Below are 27,633 nucleotides of genomic sequence, written 5' to 3'. Positions count from 1 at the left end.
CGGTGAAGGGTCTGGATATCCTGCTGCCTTGCTTCTATTGCAGTTATCTTTTTTCCAAATGTTTTATCAAAACCGATGCTAAGAGGAAAGAGATGGCAACACAATCTCGGTGTACACTAAGTTGTGCGGGGAAAGAGAAATGGTGGGTTGTGTTGGGAACCTTTCTCAGAAACCAAAACTTGTCTGTCAGTGGAAAATCGGTGCTGATTTTTGGCTAGTAAAATTTGAAATCTCTGCGTGTCTGAGAAATTTCCTGACCTTCTCAAACTTAACGAGGCTCAGTGACAAGTGTTCCGAGATTGAGACAGTCCTGTTCAACACAGGAAGTCCTGTCTCAGACTTCCAAACTTTCTTGGTAATCAGGACAGATTTAGCCGCCCACTCATTGAGCTCTGCGACAGAGGGAGTCTAGACTTTTGCTCTTTTATTTTTCTGCCGCTTCTGTAGCCAGAAAGATACCGCCGAGATACGATATCTCTCCTACCAGACAGGCCTGGTAAAGCCATTCTTAATTATTTTATTTTTGCCATGCGATATTTGTGTGTCAGTTTAGGCGTGTAGGTGTTGAATGAACACATGACTCAGCCAGTTGTGAGGAATGTGTAACTTTAATTAATTGCTCAGTAATTTCCTACAGCCTACTCACGCTGATGTTACCTCCGCTTGCCTGCCAAAGCCTTAAATACTTAATCCCCCTCACTGTGAGCAACAGTGTGATAGGTGGAGTATTTATCTGTGTGCAGTATGTTCAAAGACGTGTTTTAAAAGGCATGTTTTAGCAGTGTCCCTGCTGTCCTCAGAGCTTCCGGAGCCTCTGAAACAACTGCTCAGACAAACGTACCACTCCGAGCCTCTCTAAATCTCACCTAAGAAATCCTGTCGGAGAGAGTGCAGGGAAACTTGCTTTGGTGGCACAATGTACATTTCAGTGTTTTGTTTTGCTTTGTTTAGTTTTTTCCAAAGCGTTTTGTCACTTTGTATGTGTGTGTGCGTGTAGTTTTTCCTTAATCTCCGTTGCACGGTAGGTAACTTCCTATAACAATCCATCAGCTCTTTATTGCAATACACCAGGCACAGGAGCAGCATAACCTTCTTGTCAAATGTAGAGAAATGAATGAATCTCATAAATGCTCTTCATGTACTGTGTTACTAAGCACTGTGGCCAAACCCAACACCAAGATCCACACAAAGGCCTTGACCATCGAACATATTAATGCATAAAGAAAGCTGGCTCCAGCATCGAAACACATAAACGGCACGCTTGTTTACAGTGAAAATAAAATGAGCTAACAGGAAGTAACATATACGACATACACTTGCTTGCCACTTTATTAGGTACACCTGTTCAATTGGTTGTTAACGCAAATAGCTAATCAGCCAATCACATGGCTGTAATTCAATGCATTTAGGCATGTAGAGGTTATCAAGACAACTTGCTGAAGTTCAAACTGAGCATCATAATTTGGAAGAAAGGGAATTTAAGTGACATTGAACATGGTATTGTTGTTGGTGCCAGACGGGCTGGTCTGAGTATTTCAGAAACTGCTGATCATCAACCATCTCTAGGGTTTACAGAGAATGGTCCAAAAAAGAGAAAATATCCAGTGAGCAGCAGTTGTTTGGATGAAAATGCCTTGTTAATGTGAGAGGTCAGTGGAGAATGGGCAGACTGGTTGGAGATGATAGAAAGGCAACAGTAACTCAAATAACCACTTGTTACAACCAAGGAATGTAAAATACCATCTCTGAACACACAACACGTCCAACCATGAAGAAGATGGGCTACAGCAGCAGAAGACCACACCGGGTGCCACTCCTGTCAGCTAAGAACAGGAAACTGAGACTACAGCTCGCAATACAATAGAAGAAGAATAGAAGGACAATGGAAGATTGGAAAAATGTAGCCTGGTCTGATGAGTGTCGATTTAATCTGCGGCATCCAAATGGCAGGGTTGGAATTTGGCCTAGTTGTTTAGGCCAAAGCGAGTGTATGCCTGAAAGCATGGATCCATCCTGCCTTGTATCAACGGTTCAGGCTGGTGATGGTATAATGGTTTCTTGGCACACCTTGGGCCCTTTGGTACAAACTGAGGATGGTTTAAATGCTGCAGCCTACCTGAGTGTTGTTGCTGACCATGTCCATCCCTTTATGTTTCTGACACCTTGTTGAAAGTATCCCACGAAGAATTAGTTCTGAAGGCAAAAGGGGATCTAGAAAGGTGTACCTAACAAAGTGGTCGGTGAGTGTATAACACATAAGCTTCCTTTTTAACACAAAATGTGTTTGAAGGCAATAAATACTACATGCAAACATATTGTGATCTTAGTACGCATATTGAAAGAGAGCAATAGAAACAAAGGCGAGTGTAGCTCCTAAATAAAATCATCCACTGAATCTATGACTATAAAGGTGTTTGTCGTATAATATATGCTACACAGTCACACCATCCCCTGTCCACCATAAAGAAGAGAGAAATGTGTTCCAAATGAGACCAATGAAACCACCATAATGTAGAGAGGAACATGTTTGTCAAAGCAGCATTTGATGTACTATATAATCTCATGTCAGTTTCATTTTTGGCTTTTCTGCATAGCCATGATTTGATGATCTGACACACTGACGGCACTAATCGGCAGATTGAGCGTTAAAACATCTGAAAATGACTTCATGCAGGTGGCGTGTGCATCTCCCAGTCAGTCAAGATTCCCCGAGAGGCCAAGCTGGGAGAGTATGACAAGATCATCCGACGGCTCAGAGAAAACCCAAACGCAAGAGTCGTCATCATTTTTGCCAACGAAGACGATATCAGGTAAGGTCTGATAGTAGCCACATAAAACTTCTTTGGAGATTAGAAAAGCACGGCTGCAGCAGAGAACAGAGGAGCAGGTGGGAAGTCAGACGTTTACGTCCACCTCTGTCAAACCGCTGTGTAATGAATTGCAAAGCAGAATCAAAGTGGAGCTGGTTTGGGATGCTGACCTTATCCGTGGCAACATCTGTTTCCTCACCTCTGCAGGCGGCTCCTGCATGCAGCGAAAAAGGCCAACCAGACAGGTCATTTCATCTGGGTGGGCTCAGACAGCTGGGGCTCAAAGATCTCTCCGGTTGTGCAGCAGGAGGAGATGGCGGAGGGAGCGGTCACCATTTTGCCCAAACGCCAATCCATCAAAGGTAACAGAGATGGGCATTGTGCAAACATCAGAGCTCCCATATTTCACATACTCCTGATGAGAGGCAGGGCTGTATCTGTTTTTGTCTTTTGCTGCTCTTTGAAATGCTTTCCCGCAGTCATTTGATCATCAGAGATGTAAAAATTACAATCCAGTCAAAATGGAAAAAATTTGAATGAATTAAGTAAACTGAATACTCAAGTCAAAGCCATGCCTCACGTACTGTACTGTACCAAGTCTGTTGTTTACACTGACGATGACTGTGTCAATGACAGCGGCCCCATTGATCTGTCTAGGGTTTGATCGTTACTTCATCAGCCGAACGCTGGAAAACAACAGAAGGAATATCTGGTTCGCTGAGTTCTGGGAGAACAACTTCAACTGCAAACTCAGCCGTCATGCCGTGAAGAAAGGGTCCGGGCTCAAAAAGTGCACAAGTAAGATATTCTCCTGTTGAGAGGGGGAGGGAAAGAAAAAAAAAACACTCACTGTGTTTCTTTTTGTTTCAACTTTTAACCAACTTTAAAAACATTCTTCTTCCCGTGTCTCCGGGGAGGTGACACATTTGGCTCACGGTGATAGTGTTTTGACTGCACTGCCCACCTTATTAAAAGTGGCACAGCCATACATTCAGCATTCAAGATCACAGTTCATCTCACAGCTCATTTCATTGCTGCACTTTATTTCTGCTGAGTCTAGTGTGTTTACCCTCGCGGCTATAACAAGTGAATGGCTTAGCCCGGCTGCGTGGCCAAAGGCTCAGAGCTGTATTTCACACAGCTGCGGACGGAACAACACGTCTTGTTGGAAAAAATCATCATGATATATTCACCAGTGCAATATTCATCATATCTGGGGAAACCCAGATCTAAATAATGTTCTGTTTTAATTACCTGAAAGGAGCTTGTTTGCTCAATTAATAGTGGTCAAGATAGGAGAGGTTTGAATAACCCCACAAATGAGCGATGAGTGAGTATTAAATCAAAGACAAACTCATTACAGTTATGGCATAAATCTGGTGCCGCTGTGTTCAATGATAAAACATTTCTCGGGGAGGCCTTCATCATATTTCCAACAATATTACGGCATGGCCTAGCGTGGCTACAGTAGTTTTAATAATAGCGAAACAATCAATCACATTAATCAGCAGCTAAATTAACTCAAAACACTACAGTAGTAAATAGACTGATCAAGTTGAAATGCACTTTGTAAGCTGTCACCAGTTGGCTGCTGGCTGTCTGCCGCCTGATGCCGAGCACCAAGCGTACAGTATTTTTTTGTTTGTTTCTCAAGAGTTAACGCTCGCGGCTGTCTCCAACTGTCAGGGCTAAGTCCTCCCATGAGAGCCGCCCAAGTTTGAAACTGCAAACAATAACCTCAGTTGACATTTACACGAATACACACTTCACAAGCAAAGTTAATTAATAACTACGGCACAGCTACTGATGCTGGGAATTTATTTCCGCGGATGTAAATAAAGTTAATTGGCGCAGGAGTCTGCAGGACGCTGTCTGCAGACTGGAGCTGCAGCAAGTTCAGTGCTTCGTCTCGGTCATATGTTGTGTAACATTCGCAGATTTGATTTAATCCAGAGCCACTTAAAATCAACCAGCTCTAAGTGGCATGGAAGACAGACTTTAAAGTATGGTAATTGGACCTTTACAGCAGATGGTGAAATCATAGACCTCTGTCTTATATCACAGACTACACTTTTTTATCTGCAGTTGCTAATGTTTGTTCACCCAGTGATGAGGCCAGCTGAATACATATTTAGCAAAGACAAAGGAAGAAAGGCACACCGATCAGCCACAACATTAAAACCACGACAGAAGAAGTACAATTCATTGACCATCTTGTGATAAAACAAAGTTCAACTGAATAGGTATTCAACAGGGGGTCCGTGGCCCCTAGGGGGTCCGCAGAGGTACTGCTTTAGGGCTGCAAAATCTTTGGTTGATTAATATTTTTTAGACTTTTTTTTCCCCCTCAAAATTTAAATTTCTCTAAATACACATTAACACGAATCCAACATCACTCATTTTGCTCACTCCCATCAGCCAACTACTGTTCCGTTTGGCTTCCTCGGCCTGAAAATCATTGAAGACCCGTGTTCTACTGGGAAATTTTGGACCTGGCATTCATGTCGATTTCATGAAATGTACCACCCACCTAGACCAGGCCAGGCACCCCCATCCCATGACAATCACACTTAGGATGCAGCCTGACACAGACACACAAACAAAAACGGTTTAGGAACAATTCAAAAGAACATGGAGAAGAGTACAAGGTGTTGACCTGGCCTCCAAATTCACTAGATCCCAAACTGATCAAGTATCTGTTTGATGCCCTGGAACAAGCCTCGTCCACAGAGGCCCCTCCCCTCAACCCACAGGACCCATAGGCCCCCCACTAACAACACAATGTTGTCAGAAACCACAGGACAGCCACAGATGTGTCACAACTGTTTTGAAGACACAAGGGAGACCTACACAGTAGTAGACAGGTGGTCATAATGTTATGATGGATCGGTATACATACAACAGTTTTGTATTTGTATTATCTATTCAGTTTTTTTTTAAGTATATATATATGTGTGTGTGACACGGACCTAGATTTTTGCACACATATGAAGCTGAATTTTATCATATCATTCTAGTTTAATACACTCTAGTCTGCTCTAGTCTTCCAAATAAATAAAGTCGTGTTAAGAACGCTGACCTCAGAACACAGAAATGTGCAGCACATTAATAAATGGGAACCATATATTATGCTCCATAACACAGTTGGAGTGAAGCAATGAGGAGGAGGGACAGAAGACTCAACCAGCACATCATTAGTCAGAAAATCACGCACTCTCACATTCACACTTGAGGGCAACTTAAGTGTTCTACCACTAAATGATGCGTCTTTAGGCAGAAAGGATGCAAAAACTCCCAGAAATGAAAGGGCATTAAAGTAACTAGCGCCTCACTGTGAGGTCACTATCCACTGAGCCGCCATGCGGCCCCAGAGCCAGGTGGGTTTTTTCATAATCTACGCCAGTCTCCACTCTGACTTATTTTAAAACAAGACTATACCGTGTCAGTGTTCTTACGGTCCGTCCATGGGACACCTTTACTCATTGGTAATCTACACATCAGTGACCGAGCTGAGTTTCATATACGGCACTGCATCATTTTGAGAAAGAAAGACATCAAAAAGAGATTCTAGGCAACATCTGAGTCAGCACTTAACTGAGTTTCTTACACAGCAGCGTTTGTTGATGCGTGAACTATGCATATACTGTATCATATCATACACACAGGATCATAAATATCAATTGCTGGATGTCATTCAGTAACAAAAAAAAAGTGAATAGTGATAGTGTTTTGTGTTTTGTTTTTTTTCTCAGTGACACTTTTTTTTTGAGAGCTTCATTTATATACATTTTCCAGGTTACAGAACAGCGAACATATGACAACAAATCAACCCTGCAAAGTGTATTGCATAATGAATACATGACAGGGACACCTTTAACTACACATACAGATCCAGCTGGTCATGTGTAAAGTTTAGTGTGGTAGAGTGACATCAAATGAAAGATAAGTTCTCAACAAACTCTATGAAGGGGGTCCGGGTTTGAATAAATCTATCCTTGCGTCTGCTGCGACTTTACTTCAGCTTCTCCAGTAGAATCATAGAGAGCATCTCCCTAACCCAGTGTTTAAATGAGAAGGATCTTGCCGACTTCCATTGCATAAGAATTCGTGTTACAAAAGCTATGGCACTGGACTGTAGAGTAGTAAAATTTTCACCAGAGGGTGTCGTTCCAAAGATTGCAATTAGTGGATTAGGGTCTACATTGACACCACTTATAGAGATATAGCTTCAAAGATGTTTTTCCAGAAGCTGTTCACAGATCTGCACAACTAAAACATTACACCCACTGTAGCTGGAATGTGATTACATCTTGGACATTCGGGGTTATCCTCAGGGTATATTCTGGACAGCTTCTCATTTGAATAGTGCAGACGATGCACAACTTTAAACTGAATAAGACCATGCCTTATGCATGCTTATACGTTTCAAACTATCTTACCATATCTCGTCAGATCTGCCTATGTCATCTTCCCACGCCAACTTGGTACCTTCCCATGATGGTGGGTTGAAGTCTTGTAACATTTGGTAAATCTTGGATACCCTCCTCCTCCCACTGGGACATGCAGATATCTGGCTCTTAGGAATATTATTGTCTTTCTGCAGTAAGTCAAAAGAAGCAAATGTGCCATCTACAAAAAGGTGTTTGAAGAACGCCAACCCATTTCTGTGCCATGCATCGAAAGCAGTGTCAGTTTGGGATGGGGGAAAGATGTTGTTTCGTACCAGGGGAAGAAGCACGATTGCCTGATTGAGGTGAAAATGTTTCCTGAATTGGAACCATATCTTAAGGGTATTTTTAACAACCGGCCCCAAGTTTTGAAATTTTAAATTAATGGGCTAGCTACTTAGGGTAGAGATTGGCGAAAGCAGTGAATTAGATTCATGTTCCATTGTAGCCCGCATTAGACCTGCCTTGCTTTCATGCATCGAGATCCAGTGAACTCAACACTTTTGAACTGAAGTTTAACATCAACCAAGACTTTACCGAAGAAGAAACAACTGTGTGGGAACATTAATTTCACAGCATTATGCCTGTACAGCTCAGTGGAGAGGGTGACATAAAACTGTTTTTAAGAGCAATGTACATTATATCGGCTCATGTCAGCTGCTGTGACGCTACAGGTAATTTCACTTTCCTCAATAGTCTTTTTACTTTGACTTTATGAGCCTGTTTTGTGGCCATTACCTGAAAAATCTCACTATTAAGCAATACAATTTAATAATGACATAAATTACAATGTCAAAAATAATCATATTCAGAGCGCAGAGAAGGTAGGATTTACTGGGCGACGCTCACAGCTTTAAGACAAGAGTGCCTTGTCTCGTAACGCTGAATGCATCACTAATGGCCCTGCAATATAGCGCACAGAGTGGTATGAGATAATAGAGATAATACGAGCTGGGGAGATTTTTGTTTTAACCTGTCAGATGTTTACTGTGCCATTTCTACCATGCTCATATTTAATGTCTCTGGCTGTAATAGACCAGTCGCTGAGAAGGAAGGACCACTTTATGGCAATATGTGCTTTCAAGCGTATTTATGTAGTTAAATCCCAAATTAACCCACTCACGGATACTCTCATCTCTTTATATTGTATCTTAAATGGTTTTCCAATCAGCTTTATTGATTTATTGCTACTCTTCATATTTCATAAACAGATGTATTAATATATTATTATAAAACTTAATTGCATCCGCAGTGAAGAAAATTGTACATGCATGGGCCACTACTGTGCACAACAATTCAAATCAACTTGAAGTCGCACAAAACACAACTATTCCAGTATAAACTATGTCCTGTTGCCATCTATTTGTATATAATTGTGGGAGCGGTCATCAGTCACACTCGTGCTTCACTGATGTCTGTAATGAAGTATAATGATAAACGAGAAGTACCCCACTGCAGAGACCGAAAACTCTGTAGAATCTCAATGCTTGTTTATTTGACACCACAACAAACAAACCTGCTGTACAGACTGGAAGAAGAGAAGTTGTATTTCTGGCACAACTTCATCTACTTCCAAGGTGCACGGAGGAGAGAAAGAAATATGAAGAGGTCAAAACTCCAGGAACAAGCGTAGCGCATGGAACAACTTACCAGGCAACTTTTTTTAGAAACGAGTCCATACAGCACCTGCATTGGTAGGTGGAGGATAGAGTCACATGGCTTTAGGCCCTTTTGCTGATTTGGATAAGTGGATGTACCGTATATAAATTTAATATACATGTATTTACTTCATACACTATTTAAAATGCTGCAGTTGTTATTGTTTCTTGATGACCCAAATAAAGGTTGGAAACTGAAAAAAGTGGCTTTTCAAAGAAAAGCTTTGGTCTACTCTCATAAGAGACCAATCTCTGAGGGGCAGAGAGTTTTGTCAATTTTTTCATCAAACGATGAAGTATGAGAGGGGGGAGAAAACAGGCACGCAGCTCTGACGGCGGGAGGTCAGACCCGGGACTTCTGGCAATGTGAAAGCACAGCAAAGGCGGATCTGAAAAAGTATTTTCGATGTGAAAGGGGTATAAGAGTTGCATCTAATCATTACTTATAAACAAGAATGGTGCATTTCAGCATTGTATGTTATATTAACGGATTAAAATCAGTTAATATTTTGAAACGTCTTCCTGTGGATCTGGCAATATGAATCTTCCTGAGGCTTAAACTCTTAAGACTTTGATATTGACTGATGCTGGTATTAGATTGCCCTAGTTAGAGCAGCCGAGTTTATTTTTCAGGTTACTGACCTTGAGCAGCTAACCCCCAACCTATTCCCTGTATTATGTTGGTACGTTTCCCTGTGAATGGGGAATTTCCGAAAAGTAAAAGCTCGTATTCACACAAACACACAAACGCACCGGTGTTGAAGGATAACAAGACCACAGCTTTGCTGCACTTTTTTGAATTAGTCCAAGTGTTTTTGGAGTTTTAAAACGTTAGAGACTCACTAAATACACCAAAGATGAAGTACAATTTTAACTGAAGTGGTGCACTGCAAAACCAGCAGCTGCTGTTGTGTCCACAGGGAGTAAATCCGAATGCTAGGCGTTCTGAAGAGATACTCGTGCCGGTAAGATAAGACTGATTGAAGAGTTTGTCTTGTGATTGGTTTACGGTGACCCCTAGTTACCTGCCAGCGTGAATGCTGGCAAGAACACCAGCGAGCTCCCCACAAAGCTCCAGCCATGGTGCAACTGTTTGTTGTCTCATCAGCACACTGGATAACACTGAACACACTGTTCTGCTGCTGAGTAAGTGTTGTGGATTTGTAGGAGTCTACTGGAATATTTACAAGGATCCGCGTTAGTCTGTAGAATAACAGAAAAGTTAACCAGTGCTAATTTAATAGAATCTGATGACGGATAGGGTCGGTGACATTCTGTTTCTATTTCCTAATGTCAGAAAATCCCACGAGGACCAAAACAACAGTTAACTCAGAGCTTCGTGCTCTCTCCTCGGCCCATTCGTTCCAGCTCAAGATGCAGATCTTTAAAACAACTCAGAGGTGCATAGATTTTAAAAAGGCATAAATTATTTTCTGAAACAGCTTGAGAATGTACTTTTCAGCAATTACAACTGCAGTGTTTATCATAATAAAGGGAAAGGTTACAAAGAGCAACAGCTTGGCTCATTAACGTGTTTTAATAGTTTTTTATTTTTTAAAAAGAAAACAATGGAGCTCTAATGGAGGCAGTGTAGGACTTGTTAGCAAAATCACTTCATTGTTGGGTTTGCTCTTTTTTTATGGGATTTGTTGACAATAAGAGAGACACTGGATCGCACTAGGGCTAATCTTTAACAAAGAAAAAAAAAGATAGTCTGCTACAAAATAGAAGCCTGTTTGCTTGATTTAGAAATGAATTAGTGTAAAATTAGAAATAGGAGAAGGTATTTTTCATGGTCTTGAATAAATTGATATGAGATAAAGAGCTGCGAAATTCTGCAAACACAGACAGCTAAATAATAATGTAATAAAGTTAACCGTGAGTGGAAGTTGTGTAAATGTTTGTGCACTCAAAATATTTGATCCTTTTAAATTGCTCTGTGCAAGAGTTAAATCCTCTTGACATCAAATGCTCACCTGTATAACGCCATAAGTAGCTCTTCTGTCACTCAACTCGCTCATTACACACATTTCAGTTTTCAGCTTCCGTATCAGCTCTGCTTCACTGGGACCGAGAGACTCGCAGAATTTGAGGCTAAAGTGTGACACTTGTGGCGTCTCTCCGCCGGTGGAGAGCTCTGCAGCGTCCCTGAGGCAGCTGCGAGAAAGACTCATGGGGCATGCTGCAGAATTATCAGTGTCCTGAGAGGGTTAGGCTGCTTAGTGTGATCAAAGGATAAGTAGGGCACAAGTGACTGGAGAAGAAAAGTGAAACTTGTCATTTTTCCGCGAATGAAGGAGATGTAAAACTGACATTGATTAATAAGAGAAGGAGGGGTGGGCGAAGGGGGGAGCCGTCTCATAGACTCGGTTTCCTGCTGCTCTCCCACGTCATTAATGCGCACAAACAGAAACAAAGCAATGCAGATAAAGCAAGCATGTGCATTTCTATCCAACCATATTTTTTCAGTTTATTTATTTATTTATTTTTAAACCGCTTATCCTGAACAGGGTTGCAGGGTGGCTGGAGGCTTTCCCAGCATGCATTGTGAGAGAGACGGGGGATATTTTTGACGTCTTGCCAGCCCGGTACCAGAGGATTTTCTTTTGTACGGTAAATCTGAATTGAATATAGAACAGGGTAAAAGCATTTGAGTAAAATATCAAATTGTGATTATTTAGCGTAGTTAGACTTGTTTTTTTTAAGCCTGGGAGCTGAACCAAACTTCCTGCCCACAAATGTTTTATGGCAGAGAGTCTGGAACCCCTACACTGGGAACTGATTATGTTCTGGCAAAGAGCCACCACGCCAATCAAATCTTTTGGGCGGGCTTTATCCGGTGATAGACGTTATATACATATACCCCATCATATACACCATCTGATGGTGGTGGAGTTTAATCTATTTTCACCACGACTCTAGGACATACATACACACATTTACACAATTACATTTACATCACACACATACATTATATTTCTATATACACATACGGCCATAATCTTATTCATTAAAAAACATTCAGATTATTTTATTACTCAGAATATCTGTTTTCAGTCTCTTCCTCAAACAACGATCATTACCTTCTGATTTTACATCATTTGGGAGTCTGTTCCAGATAGATAAAACTGGGAAATCTTGCAGTTGCAAGTTGAAATAAGTTAATTGAAATAAGTGAACACAAAAAAAAACAATGTCCAGCATGTCAGCCATCACAACAGAAGAGGAATTGAACAGGTGGATGGTTTGAGGCAGGAAATATTTCCTGCAGCGTTCTTTGAGACAACTGAGTTGTCTAAGTCTCTTGGAGAAGGTGCTCCGTTGTCTGTCTATTATATGGTGGAGAGGGTGGTCAGGGTTCGCCATGATTGACACAGTTTGGCGTTGATTTTTACTGCATTTGACTCATCCATTCATTCACACAGTGGTGTGCAGACTCGAAGCAGTGAACTGCTACCTGTGCAGCGCCTGGGGAACAGCAGGGGGTTAAGTGCTTGCTCAAGGCGCCTCAGTCATGGATGTGAGGGAAAGCGAACCAGTGACCCTTTGATCCTTAAGTTGCTATCATATTGCATGCAGTGGTATTTTTATTTTGTCTATAATAGTTGAAAACTCATATTCTGATATGGGTTATATTTATCCATAAAAATAAAAGACAGATTTAACATGTTGATTGTTAATTAATCAACCAATCTTCATTTATAAAGCACTTTCCGAGAATTGATCCAAGACGATGTAAGTAGAGAGAAAATAGAAAAAAACAAAAGAGGGCCAAGTATAGAGCCTTGGGGCACTCCTGACCTGTTAGCTGCACTGACAGTCACCTTCGAAGTTTAACTGGGGCTTTCAATCATTTAAAGTCTATGAAGGTATGGACTAAACCAAAATACCAAAGTACTACAGGGTATTAAGTCTGAATAGCCATGTTTGGACAAAGTGGTTGCACTTCAACACACCACAAGGACTACAGTCAGTGTCCAGCTGGCACATGCTTTGGGCAGGTGGGACAGGAAATAACTGCAGGACACATGCTGTGACAGTCTGACATATGCAAATGCCCGTGGGAGTTTAAACTTTCAACTCTGCAGATAAACACTATGAGAACAATAAACTACCTCAGTAGTCACATCTGCCCAGCCACAACCAAACATCACTAACTCGCAGTCATACACCAGTCGAGTTCACACTGGGTCCAAGGTGGGTTAAGTGTCTTTCCCAAGGACAGATTAGGGATAGGGTGGAATCTTGAGCCCCTCTCTCCCCAGCATGCAGAAGTGATATTAATTAGTTACAGTGGACTGATTTGCAATTGTCTTTACATAAAATACCATAAAATCAAATACTAAACTTTGACTGAAAAATTATGTTGTGTAGCATGAATATACAAAATTTCAGATAATATAAAATACTAGTCTGTTTGCCCTAATGTAGACATGACATTAATAGTCAGCTGACCTAATGGCACATTTTCAGTTTAGATTTAACAACATTAAAAATTATTTGGTAATTTTGGCTTCCCAGCTCTATTAGTTTCCTGGTATTTCTCTCTGTTTTCTGTCATATAATGGGGCATTTTATGCTATTTTATGATCCCACATAGTCTAAATGGACATCCATTTAATTAAAACATATTACGCAGATTAATCAGACACATGAATAATTGTCACATCCCTAAATATACATGTTTTGATGACTTAGCGGGAAATTCACATCGGATAAGATGCAAAGATAAATTCGTAGATACTGGAAAGACATAATTGGACACACAGCAGCAGGCTGAGATTAGCCTAAAAGACAGTCCAGAAAAAGCCTGGATGGCCCGAGGCCAGTCAGAAGCTGGAAAAAAGGTCAAAAGTCTTAAGCCCACACTCACTGTCAAAAACATGTCTTGTGTGCTACCTCAGATGAAGACACCACCCACACTTAGTTTCTGCTCAGCTTAATCTAAATGGCTTTTTCTGAAAGGAAAACACCAGCATGGAAAAGTGTGTGTGAGAGTGCCAAAATGCCAATGAGCAGGGAGCTACAGAGAGAGACGCAGGGAAAAAGGGAAACGGTTTATGGACAAGAGACAATACAAAGTTACTGTGGGTGGCCTGCCAAGCCTGCAGGAGAAATATCACTGTCACACCCACTCTTCTCCTACAGGATTCCCCACGGCACAAGCATGGCGGCCAAACTGTGACAATCTCTGTCCAATCAAGGCCCTGTGGCCCTTAATTACTGAGCCGTAACCTCCAACAATAATTCATGCATTCCAAAAGCTCAAAAGATAATCGGGGACATTAAAACGCCTCTGGTCTGCGGCGACGAGCCGACGATGTGGCAGACGAAATATGGCTGACAGACCTCTGCTGATTCGGGGGTTAGCCCTCTTTCAGACTGAAGAGCCCATTGAAAATAGCTTGAACCCTTCAAGGACAGATGTCGCATGATAAACGACTGTTAGAAAGTGTTATGGAATAAGCATCCACCTGTTCAAAGCGTTAACAGTGAGGACAACCGCATAACCATGATACAACAGCTCTTTCAGCGTGCCGTTGATAAAGCTGAATGTTTCCATTCAGACAGTAAAACATTTTCATTCACTATTTATTTTTTTTTAATCCCTCAGTGTAAGAGGGTTAATCTGCAGGTGTGTTGGTCGGCTCTGACTACTATTCACTGCTACTGACGGTGAATAGAAAACATCATGACATGATTCAGTTGCCATTAAATGCGCGTTCAAAATACTTGCAAACGATTGGGAATAAAAGTAAAGTGCTTTCATTCATCACTTTGTTGCCCACAGTTGGTCACTTGTGGGTGTCGCAGATTACCCTCTTGTATATTTAACACCTCACATGTGTCATGTATGCCATTTGTACATATGGGTAAATGGAAGTCATTGTACCATCTGGTCCAACGCTCCAAGCCGTGGGCTATTTTATTCCTTACGTTTGCATCATATCAACTGCATCAGTGGATCTCATTAGTCTGTACCTCCACATTGACACAGGGTTCAGATCAGTTGAACTTTGTTCTCACCTACCTTTTCAGTTATTTATTTATTTATATATTTATTTCACCCATTATCGCTCCCGCTGCCTGAATCGTATTAACATTTTGTGGCCTCCTGTCGCCACACCGCTGCTGATCTCTCCCTGCGTGTACACCTCTTAATTATGTCATATTATGGCAATTTTACCTCCTAATGATTCCCGGGCTCCATTCAGTATTCTGGGACTGTTGATATGTCATAAGGTCGCAGCCTGTGAGCAAAAATATAGATTTCAGTTTTGTTTAACTTCTTCCGTCTGTCAGTATCACCTCGCCTCATTCACGCGCCGCACGCGGCGAGTGAAACATTTGCTCTGGATTTCTTTAATCACGCTCACGATGTGCGGTTCTGTGATCGGGAAAGAGTTAATGTGACAGTACGTGAGTCAGCTAAGCCGCACCATACACCATCAGGTAATTTTCCCCCAACAGCATAGTCATTATTTTAGGAATTTCAGCAGCAGATCCCTTGCTGTGCACTTATTAACTTGCAAAGCCTAATTGAATTCTATTTGGCAGTTATATAAATATAGGCCGCTCCATCATTAGCTCGTCCCCGGTAATTAGTCTATTGTTAATCTAAATTGAACACACCTGCTTCTTTATAATCTCCCATGCACGTGCAGCAGAGGCGGCTATAAGATGCGAAGCTTGCGAGGAGAGAGAAGAAGTTGGGATTGGCATGTTCTATCTCCTACTCACACCCCACCTCCTCACAGCAATTAACAACCACAAAAAACCCACGCAACAACCTGGGTCAGGATTAATAAACTCCTATCACGAGTTATTACATTGAGCCTATAAGGGGATTATGCCTGTCCCTGTGAACGGATGTCTCGATTTCTTGCCGCTTTGATTCCTCTAAATACATCCTGGTAATAAATACCGAATTCATAGTCGGACACTCGGGCACAGCAGGTCAGGAATGAAAGATTTGATTATACTGGAACATACTTTCGATTTTTTTTTTACTTTATTTTTATATTTTTTTCGAAGGTGCTCATGGAAAACGCGTGTACATCGTCACTTGCTAGGCCAAAGACCCGATGTTTACAAAACCACCCAGAGGGAAATCCATGTATTCCTTATGGGAACACAAGAAAGACTTTTTGTTTTTAACTGATGAGATTTCCCGGAGGAGAAACCCTTCCACTCCAGATATTGGAATTGATTTGCTACTCTGCAGCGATCCAGATATTTACCTTCTAGCTAATTGCGAGAGGCAAGGCCCATTCAGTGCAGAGAGAATAAGACTCACAGAGGAGCGATGCATTTTCCTCTGTGCCCCTTGGACCGGCTCCACACCCTCCATTTAAAAGGCTCGGCTGGTTCCAAGTTGTTTGGACACAACTGTCTTGTCTAATCTAAGCCGCTCTCTGAAGTCGGGGCGACGCAGGAGAGAAGCGCTGAAAAGATATGTCTGACTGCCTATTGGCAAACATGAGCAGTCGTGTCTCCAAGATACTCCGTAAATAAGTTCCATAATCTATTGTTTCTTCTTTTTCAATGCTATTTTTAAGCGTATTAATTGTCTGGAACGTACACCAAACATGGTGCTTTATCATCAGCCCACTTGAAATGAGGGTCAGGGACAAACTCACAAGTAGATAATTCTTTAAGCAGGATCCACTCGTGGAAAGCACTCAAGATTTTAAATGAATCATTTTTTTCTTGATTGCGCGATGTGGCACAAAGAACCGCAGATCTTTTTTTACTGATTGAGGATTTGAAATGCACTTGTAAAATAATTTTTCAGTCTCCTCTCGTGATTGCTTAACTACATGGATACCAGTGCTGGACTCAGCCCCGGCACTTGACATGGCGAACAATGAGCCAAATGAGTGACCACAGAGGACGCGCCGCCCGTGATGTCAGTGCCTGCTATCCATTTGTGAAATCACACATGTTTGGTTCAGTTTATTCACGTGATGATGATGATGACGTATGTGTGTGTGTGTCCCACAGATCAGGAGCGAATAGGAAAGGACTCGAACTACGAGCAGGAGGGAAAGGTGCAATTTGTCATTGACGCTGTCTATGCAATGGCTCACGCTTTGCACAAGATGCACCAGGAGCTCTGCCCGGGGAAGGTGGGACTCTGCGGCAAAATGGACCCCATCAATGGGACTCATCTGCTCAAGCACATCCGTCGTCTAAACTTTTCAGGTCAGTTTGTTCAGTACGGCTGCAGAGCTGCCGAAATTGTACTAAGACTCCATATTTTTGGATGGTTCCAGAAGTAGTTTGAAGTTATTATGATAATAGTAATGATGATGATGATGATTAACAATGAAATAGTCCGGCTTTTTCATTTGTACCAAAAAAGCATATGACTAAGACTCCACTGCCATGCTGCTCTCAAATAAAAGTCGTAAGCTTGTGGTTATGACATGGAAAGTTGTGCACAACAAGAACAACAACAATTTAGGGAGCTAGCAACCTCTGTGTAGGAAATGCAGCGGCATAATAAAAAAACACGAGGCCATCAGGAATACCACTGTTTTTCTCAGACATCTTTTGAAATACCAAAAATAAAGTACGTTGCAACATGTTTACCTTCGCCATTTCTGAAAACATCAGCAAACACGCCAAGACTCACAAACTTGGCCGGTGACCACAAGAGGGCGCCGTTCACACGGACTTTTCCAGTGTGCGCAGTAAACACGACCCCAGTTAAAGGCATTCTGGGGTGTTTTCTAATCAGCAGTTAGTTATATCTGAAATGGTTTCGCATTGCAGCTGGGTTACAGGTGCAGTTCAGAGGATCATTTTCTCTGGTATTGGAGGGTTTTAAAGAAGAAGATGAGAGATATAGAAGATGTAGATACCTCAGCTTCCTTGACCACACTCTCTCAACACTTTGTACAGTAAACACCATAAGCAGGTGATGATAACAATTATTAGAGCTACTGAATAATATCAGCTCCGCCCTGTGAGAATTTACAGCAGGCTCAGAGAAACACAGGAACATATAAATGAACTGAGTGAATAACATAATAGAAAAATACATTTTTCTGACATCTACCAATGTTTTGTGGCAAGGTTTATATTTATATACAGTATATCTGTGCACTAGTGACGTGAAGCATGCAGTATATGTCAGAAATGTTTCATTAGGCGAGAGGCGGCGCGCACCCCGTACAGGTCGCCAGTTTATCTCAGTTCTAACACAGAGAGACAAACAAACATTCACGCCAATTTAGAGTCACCAGTTAACCTGACAAACACGTCTTTTGTTGGTGGGAGGAAGTACCTGGAGAGAACCCACGCAGACACAGCGAGAACATACAAACTCCACGAAGAAAGGCCCCAGTCAAACCCGGAACCTTCTTGCGTCTTTCCTCCCCTATTATATACCCCGTTTTCCACCCCTTCATGTAGCATTACATAAGCCCCAGTTATCAGTCAAGTTCAAATTCACAATAGGTATATTAATAATTGACTGTGCTTTCACACAGAGAGCAGAGATTCCGAGTTTCATTATATAGACACTGCCTTTTTAAAGGCACGCAATTCGAGACAATTAAAATTCTTTCACAGAGACTTGAGTGTGCAGTGTTTGCGCAGATAAATTATTCATCTGAACTCCTGCTCTTCAAGCTAATTTGTCATTCTAATATCTACTTATTACATTGGCAGAATGTCAATTCAATGTCTAATACATATCTGAGAAGTGGATGAAAATGTTTTTGCCCGAATCAAATGCAGGCTTTCATGTCACTAGAGATCAGGGACGCTCTTTTATTATTATGAAGGATGGTTTTTTGTTAGCATTAATAATGTTCAGTTTGTGACATACCGCTTCTCTGTAACTGCTAATGTGATCTGGACTGCAGCGCTGCACCTGGAGCCGAACACATCCCTCTGTCCAGCATGTCCCTGTCCAACACCTGCGTCTTGTATCTGATTTGGTGGTTTTACAGTTTTTCTTTTTCTTTTTGGAGAAGACGGACTTTTAAGCCGTGGTAACTTTGTAACTTTTCAAACGAAAGTTATACACACACCACACTTTTTTGTTCAGCGATTTAAATACTTGTGATTTTCTTCTAAAAAATGCTGCTTCTTATGACACATGAGCCTGTCACAGATTCTGGGCAAGCGGCCCCATGTGGAGATCTTTTTGTTAACATCTGGCCCAATTCACCAAAACAGGCCACGTTTACTGGTTCATAAAACCCTTGCAAAACCCTTTTCTTAACTTTGTTTCTATTTTTTTTTCCAAAGTACAAGCAGAAACATATAGAATAGAACCAAAAAACAACTTAAAATACATGGGACATGTACATCAGACAGGGTCATCTACTGTGAAATGAAAGACCTCCATACAGAACAGATTTTCCATGTCCTTTTGCGAAAAAAAAAAAAAGAAAGGTTGGATTAGTCCTTGCAGAACAGGTTTTCACTGTCCCTTTGCAGAAAAACACATAAATAAAGCAAATATGAGAAAGGAAATAGGAGAAAGGAACTCAAGGAGAAAGGAGAGGGGGAGGGGGCATCTCGCCACACAGAACAAACCGATTTCCAGCGTCCGTTTGAGAATAAAAAAGTATAACGAATATTCAGTGTCAAACAAAAAGCAAATATTCAGAAATGGGATCACCTCCGATCTAGACAACATCTCCATTTCTCCCTATATTTGTTACCCTTTTCAATGTCGCGTCTCAGGGAGAATGTTAACCTTTCCATGCTATGAATTTCTTCAATTATTTTTATCCAGTCTGAAATTGTTGGACACTCATTACTAGGGATGGGTATCGATAACCAGCTGGTTTCAACTGGTTCAAGTAATCGATATCATTAGCCTTCGCGCTTATAGATTCCCCTTGTCGATACTTTTCGTGCCGTACCTTCACATCCCAGTCCAGATGGTGGCGGTAATGCCCCGAAAAGTTGTTTGGCAACTGCCATAAAACACAAAAGGAGAAGAAGAATCTTTACTCAAAGCGCGTCAATCACATCACGTGACCAAAAGGAAGACGTGGCGGCGGATCGACTGAAATGGTCCAAAGTGTGGCTCCACTTCACCAGAAGAGACTGTAACAGCGCATTTTAAAGCTGTTTACAAAGCCTTTGTTAGAAGTATTTTAGTCTCTGCATTGTTGTTATCCACGTTTATTAGCCGACACGCTGATAGGAAACAGCTCCCCAAGGAACATTTAAGTGGTGTCATTCTTTTATAGGTGCCGCGTTATATTTACAAAGAGCCGCGACAGAAAAATGTCAATTAGAATAATACTTCTGAGAATCCGCTGGCCGACGCTAAAGAGGCTCCCGCGTTGACTGACGTCTGTGTGGCAGATGTCTCTCTTGTTAGAATAACACGGCACCACCTCCTCTCCCGAGCAGAAATCTGCATTAACAATTCAGGCTGATTATCACGCTAGTGATGGACTTTATCTTTGGCGCACGATTCACTCGACCTGAGTTGAACTTAACACCGACAATCAGAATCTCATGACGTGCCAGATGGCAAAAGCAAACGGTCTTCTTCGACAGCAGCTATTAAGGTGCCCACGGCCCCCCTCTGCACCAGCCGAGCTGGCTCAGGAGCCAATAGCATGGTGGGGGAAAACAACTAATGGGCCGCTGTTCACAACACGCAGCACTTTGGGTTCAGCGATTTTCGTGATCCGCCGTAAATCAGCTTCAGTCTTCTCCTCGTCAACACAGTCAAAGACACGCTTTTAGTTTAAAGCCTGGTTAAATGATGCAAAGGGGGGCATTAGCAAATCTGGTACTCCTCTGTGTTGTTATTACTTTTAACATTTTTGCCATTGATGAGTGAATTCTCTAAGACATCTTGGGGGATTTAGGACCAAAATATTAACTACAGCTGACATAGAGGTTAAATAATTTGGCGGTGGATGAACAGTTTGTGCATCCGCAATGGAAATCAACACGTTTTCATGAGTTTTATCTGTTTATTTTTTACTTTGTGTGGTGAGGACTGAATAGCCTTCTCTGTAAAATGGTTTCAACTGGGCTTTTAGCCCATAAGCTGGGGACATCAGGCACCTGGGGCACTTTTGAGCTGAATTTTCTTCTTATCAGGCAGACTGTATTCACACCATCTAACCAGAGGGGTTGCCTTGAGGTTACACTACACTTGATCTAATTGCATCAGCCCACAGCAGCATCTTGAACTTGTCCAGTTCTATAAAACAGCCCGAGTGCCGAGACTCGACTTGAACTAGGCCGCGCAGCAAAGATTTCATAGATAATATTCATCTTTGTCTGTTCTGGGATATTAGGATGTCACGCTCCAGTAAACACGCACTTATTTTTCTTACAATTTGCAATTGACAGAAATGTATTTAAAAGTAGGTCATTTTTTTGTTGTTGTGATGAATCACTCTTGAGGCCGAGTCAGCAAGAATCTATTGTTACACATTAGAGTTTATTGTCAGCGGTTTTAGCAGACATCTGCTAAAAATAATTCACATTTCTTCCTCTGCAGAGCTGCACAGCCCTCAGACTCCAGTAAGTACCATATCCGTGACAAATATATTGGGCTGGAAATTGCGTGCAGGCTGAAACTGACAATAAAGGTCAAACTTTAAAAAAAAGACAGAGGCCCAAGTCTTTGCTCGCTCAATTAAAAAAAAAAATATATATATATATATAGATATATCTTAGTGGATTGTCAGGGTCTCAAACAGGGACTTACTAAGCCAGCTGATGACAGATAACCTTTTAGAAAAGATGAAAGCGATCTGACAAATGGGTCATTTCCACTGGTCACAGGAAGCATCTGCATGCTTCCTCGAGAGATTTTACATTTTCCCCAATCACATTTTCCGATGTCTAACTTTTTGGGTTCTCGCACATTCAGCTGCACCCGGCGAAGCCGAAGAATCCATCTTCAGTCTGTGTCACTGCTTGACACTCTTCCAGAGCGTCCTCTTTCTTGTTACCTCCTCTGCGTTGGATGGTCTTTAATGGCGTTTCAGACTTCAGTGGGCCACAGCTGAATGAAGCTTCCTGTCAGTGTTTCATGTCTCTCGCAGACACATCAGGGGGAGGTGTTTTTTCCACCCCTCTCTTAATCTCCTCACTCAGTGGTGTTCAAAGTTGTTTGTACAACGATGTGTAAAGCATTGTGGTGGACCTCAAAAGGTGTTTCCAGTTTTCTTTTTTTTTTTAATCATAGTGGGCCGTCTACTTTTGTCCCCTCAGGGAATTATGCCAAAGGCTGTAGCTACAGAAAAGCCACGTATGTGCAGTAAATTATCAGATAGTAGCTGGATGTAATAAATCTGTAAAGAGACCAATTATTGGAAACAGGTTTATTTGTTAATGAGATAGACCTTTAGTCCATATTTTTTCCATAAACTTTTATTAAATGTCTGTAACTATATATAAATGGACTGTAAAATATGATTCATGCTGTTAGTTAGTATAGCTCTAAATCAACAACCTTTTCTGTTTGTTATGTGTATGTATTATAATGAGTTGAACTTAATTTAACATGTTTAACATGTTGGTAACTGAAAATAAATAAAGTAGTTCCAACCTGAATGAATTTTCAACAGATATTAGATAGATAAATATGTCGGTGTACTAAAGAAATAAGGTAAAGATTTGCATGAACATATCTGAGTAGAATGAAAGGAAAAGAAGGAAGGTTGGAGGTGAGGTTCCACGGTTCCACCCTATCCCTGGTCGCTCCCTTGGTGTATGACTGAGTCATGTTTGCGTTGGTGAGGCAAATCGTGTTCCTTGTACTAAAGTAATTGAGTTGGCCTAACTAGAAGTCTTGTGGCATGTACTCAATATCAGCCAAGTTAAAAAAAATATCCATGCAAATTGTTACATCATTTTTTTTATTTTTTTTACATTGAGCCAGCACATCGTTTGTTAGAGTGTGCCACACACTGAAGGATGAACCAATTACGGCAGGATGCATCGCTGCGTCGCTCTGTAACGTGTGATGCCGAGAAATGGGGACGGGGGGAGACTGACTGACCACGGCTCAGCGTAGCATGGGCAGCTTGGACGTGCTGGCTGTCGGAGCTAACCAGCCGTGAGAAGCTACGATCAGACTGTTTTTTCCGCTGATGGAGCATTTCATGTCTGCGTGGCTACCTTTGTTGTAGGTGAGCTTCTACTGTCTGCATTTAAGGAAGTGTCACAGTGATGCCCATGCGTGACGCTTAAAGTCACTGAGGAGAAATCAATGTGGTTTATGTACGTACCAGCTTTTTCTCCCCCAAATGGGGATCAGCCCTGCCAATGCTAACAATCAAACTGGAGCCCGTGATGCACTTTTCATACTTGGTGGAGTTTGAACATACAAAATAGTTTGGAGGAGGCAAAAAAAAATTAAAAAAAATAAAGGCACAGCTACGAATCCTAAAAGAAGTGTTGACTCACATTTTGTTGTTTCGGCTTACAGCTACAACTACGGCCTGTAAGGCAGCCAGTGTTAGCTAACTTTAGATATAGATGTGTAGCAGACATTACCAATGTCAGTCTGCTGAAATAGCTTCCCGTCCTGCCGCAGAAATGTTGTGTCATTTAGTGACGTTTCGTTTTAGCAGAGCTTGATCACGTCTTGATTGAACGGAGCACATCTGCTTTGAAAGAGAAAAGTGTTGAATTGTTCTATGAATGGAGTTAGCGTTGTAAAAACCTAAATTACGCTGACTTTATCGCGTCAACTATTAGACTACTGATCTAATTCCACCATGCCTCAATGTTTTTCACAGCATTTCGCAATATGCACGTTCTCTCCTTCATTGTGTCTATTGTATTTTGGAGACTTAATAATAAACTCCATGGCTTACAGCTTCCATTAGTGTCTGAATCCTCCATTAAAAGGTACAGACGTGTGTGCAAGCTGAAGTGAGAAGCGGTTCCATTGTTCTGCCTCTAAGGAGAACATTTCAGTGTTCTGCTATGATTAAACGACTCGTAGTTTCCACTGGAGAGCTCAGAGACAAAATCTTCAGTGTGCTCTCTTTGTGACACATCACACATACGGTCCCATTAGTATCCTGAAAAACAAAACTACATTGATTTGAATAAACCTTTTTGTCGATTGACGCAGTTTTTTTTTTTTTAAAGTAAATTTGAGAGCACATGCAGACAACACAGCCTTAAACACAGTGGCTAAGTGTAAAGGCCACGGCTGTGACAGAGGGGCGGGGAAGAACGAGACACACTTCAAAAGTGAAGTGGGTCCGTGGTAAATTCTGCATTACTTTCCTGCGCACCGGTCATTAACAGTTAATGACTCGCTGTCATGTTGTTACTGTTCACTGAGGTGCTCTGTTTGTGCGTCCATGCAGAACAAACACAGGTTGGATTAATGATCACACCCTGGCAATTATAAAGGAGTATATGCATACATTTAATTGGGTGCATAACAGCCGTGGAAGAGGGAAAAGGGTCACAATCATTAAATATTACATGTAATTACAAGCACTCCATTAACCTCAGAGTTTCTTTGCGAGCACACAAAGAAACGGGAAAATGAGCAGCCTTGGTACATACGTGTGACCCCTGGCTAACCTGCCACATTAGTGCACAGCATAATGCAGAGGTGGCCGTGGCCTCTGTGGAACTCATTATGCCCATGGCTTGCGAGTGGACCGTGTTTAGACCAGCAGTTCCTGGTGCACGACAAACCTAATTTCTCATCTGTAACTCAAACGCGAAACATATTGCCCCAAAATCTACCACTCGGTTCACTCTTAGTGAGGAGGACAGACTGTTGTTTCTGGATGAATGATCCCCATAGTGCCTTCATGTGTCACATCTATACTTACTTGCTTACCACTATCTCGCTTTGAAGTTTGTGTCTTTTCCAGACTTTAAAGATGTGGTAAATACGTAGTGGTAATGGGTGTAATGTGTGTGTATGAAATAAAACGTACGGTGGCTCAAAGCTGCAATAAGAGAGCCATCGGTCTATGAAAGACCTTAATTCAAAAAGCAAGCATGAACAAATCCATAAAGCTGTTAAATATAATCACATCATCAGTGTCATGCGAGAAGGTATTATTTCAAGGCCGTGTTTCAATGAGAGCGGGGTCCATAGGTACATACTTCAAGCCTTTGAGGTTTCAGCTTAGGTTTGGGTTATGCTCAATCGTGACAGTGGAGGCAGGCGTCTTTTAAATGCTGGTTACATAACAGATAAACTCAGCAAGACTAAAATCTTCGATATAAAATATGACGACTTACCAAGGCAATAGATATTTATATACACACATAATGCGTCTCCGCTTCATAAAGTCACTGTAATCCTCCTATGATCACTAACTGCTTTGTGACGGGGGCGGCATTGTCACACAGGCAAGGCTGGCAAAACAGTAATACTGTAATCCAGCATGGCTGACTCATCGAGATGTGGATTAGGGTGATGCATCCCCCAGAGTTGAAACAAAGAGCTAAACAATATATATATATACACATATATAACACATATATTGTGTTCAGAAATCCATCAGCAGCAATTGCCCTTAACCCTTTTGTTCTTAACTGGGATGTCCATTGTGTTTGGGAGACTTTATAATGAACTCCAGGGCTTACAGTTTTCATTAGTGTTTGAAGGTACAGAGATTTGTGCAAGTTGAAGTGAGAAGCAGCTCCATTGTTCTCCCTCTAAGGAGAATCTTACTACGTTCCACCATGATTAAACGACTCGTCAAGTTTCCATCGGAGAGCTCCGAGAGAAATCTTTAGCGTGCTTTCTTTGTGACACATCATTAAAACGGCACACAGGAATACATTGTTACGCATTGTTATCTCAATGAGGGGGCCTGTTTGAAAACACGAAGACAAAAAATAAGAAGAACAACGGTTAGATAGAAGGAAGGAAAGAGTGATTTGTCCATCTCTAAACTCCAGCTGAGACAGTTTTCCAGTGTCCGTAGAGCTTTGTGAGCACAAAGTCCCGTTGGAGTGGCCACCACACAAAACAGGCTGTGAAATGTAGCTCTTAGGTCTGCACATCTGCATGTATACAACCCAGACACTAGAGAAAATGGAAAATACATTATTTTGAAAATTTCTGATCAATCTATGATGAATGTGTGTTTATAAAAAAAAATGTTTACTTCACTTACTCAGATTGTGATTTATCTTTGGGATTTAGTTTTGTTTTGACACTGCGACGCCTGCATATGTTGTACGCCTGCAGCCCACAGCTCCTAGATCCCTTTTCTTCTTTCATGCCCTTCAACAAGGAAAAGCCACACCAATGGTAATCCGCGTTTGTCTTTTCCTTTTTTCTTAGACTAATCCTTCTTCTAAATGCCGAGGTCGCTTTCATCTTGAGAATCAGAAACTTTTATTAGACACTTTCCAGATTCCTGACTGTCAGACGTAATAGATTCGTAGAAACAAAGTTGCATTTGTAACTACCATTTCTCCAGCATACTCAGTGGGATTTATCTTCCATTGATTATCTATTTAACAGTTTGTATCAGTGTTCCTTCATTGTTTCTTCCAGCCCTGGCTACGTACACAATGTAGAAAGATTTAGTGCGTATTTTAATCCATCTTGAAACTCTGGGGACGAATGCCAATTGCTTAATCACCAACTGGAAGAGACCACCATCAGGTAGCAAAACAAAAATCACCAGTGTTTTCAACCACTAAACTGAACTGAAATGTGCGCTGTAATTCAGAAATTTGGAGCCACATTAGACATATATCATTATTCGTAAAGCCTTACTGTTATTGTGTGTTTAGTCCTTATTGTTGGTCTCTCAATGTTGGTTTCTCTTCACTTCCTCCACATTCGTTCTTCCCAACTGTCTACATAAATGAGTACTGCAGAATCATCTAATAATAAGCATAAAACTGATTAAAGTACATAACAATGAGTGGGTTAGATGGAGTAAGTTATTTCAAAAAAGATGTGTTTGAGTCTAGATTTGAAATATAACTTTTTTTTGAATGTCAGGTGGGAGAATGTTCCAAAGGTGTGGAGCTGAGGGGCTGAATGCTCCAAAACCAGACAGGTGGTGCAATAAGACGGGTGGCTGAGGAGGATCTTAGAGTACATGAGAGCGTGTATTATAAAGGTTCAGATAGAAATGATGGAGCTTGGTTGTGAAGGGCCTTGAAGGTAAGTAGAAGGATCTTGAATTCAATGCAGGATTTTATTTGAAGCCAGTGGAGCTGCTGAAGAACTGTGGGTGATATGGTCCATGGAGGGAGTGATGATACGGTCTGCAGAGCTTTGGACGAGTTGAAGTTTGTGGAGACTCTCGGACGGTAAACCAAAAAGAACAGAGTTACAGTAGTCGATGCGTGAAGTGATGAGGGCGTGGACAAGAATGCCGGTGGTGTCCTGTGGTAGGGATGGGCCAGGGCGACTGATATTGAGGAGGTGGAAGTAAGTGGACCGAGATAAGTTACTGTTAAAGGCGGGGCACACCCTGGACACCCTTGCTGTCCGTCCATTGCAGGAGAGACAACATTTACACACCTATGGTCAGTAACATTGCGTATGTCTTTGGACGGTGGGAGGAACCCGGAGAGAACCCATGCAGACACAGGGAGAACATGCAAACTCCCCAGGCCCCAGTTGGCCAGACCTGGCCATGCTGTGAGGCATCAGTGCTACCCACCCTCAGTGCTAACAAATAGAACGCTTCAAACTCAGAAACAACATATTTGTGATGGAATAATGAGTGTTATGATAACACATTAGTTTACTTTCAT

The 27,633-nt window shown here is 41.6% G+C and overlaps 1 protein-coding gene across 1 annotated transcript in view; it reads left to right on the top strand.

The window, feature by feature from the left end:
- LOC125007270 (metabotropic glutamate receptor 4-like) overlaps positions 1–27,633 on the top strand; it is a 172,640-nt gene that overhangs the window by 128,777 nt on the left and 16,230 nt on the right. Inside the window, exons 4-7 of the mRNA XM_047583978.1 lie at positions 2,675–2,810; positions 3,018–3,172; positions 3,468–3,608; positions 16,921–17,121. Of these exons, the coding sequence (XP_047439934.1) occupies positions 2,675–2,810; positions 3,018–3,172; positions 3,468–3,608; positions 16,921–17,121 (633 nt within the window). The remainder of the gene's footprint in view (positions 1–2,674; positions 2,811–3,017; positions 3,173–3,467; positions 3,609–16,920; positions 17,122–27,633) is intronic.

This window comes from Mugil cephalus, chromosome 4 (assembly GCF_022458985.1).
Source record: "Mugil cephalus isolate CIBA_MC_2020 chromosome 4, CIBA_Mcephalus_1.1, whole genome shotgun sequence".
In the NCBI taxonomy this organism is placed as follows: Eukaryota; Metazoa; Chordata; class Actinopteri; order Mugiliformes; family Mugilidae; genus Mugil; species Mugil cephalus.
This window is presented reverse-complemented; position numbering and strand designations above follow the sequence as displayed.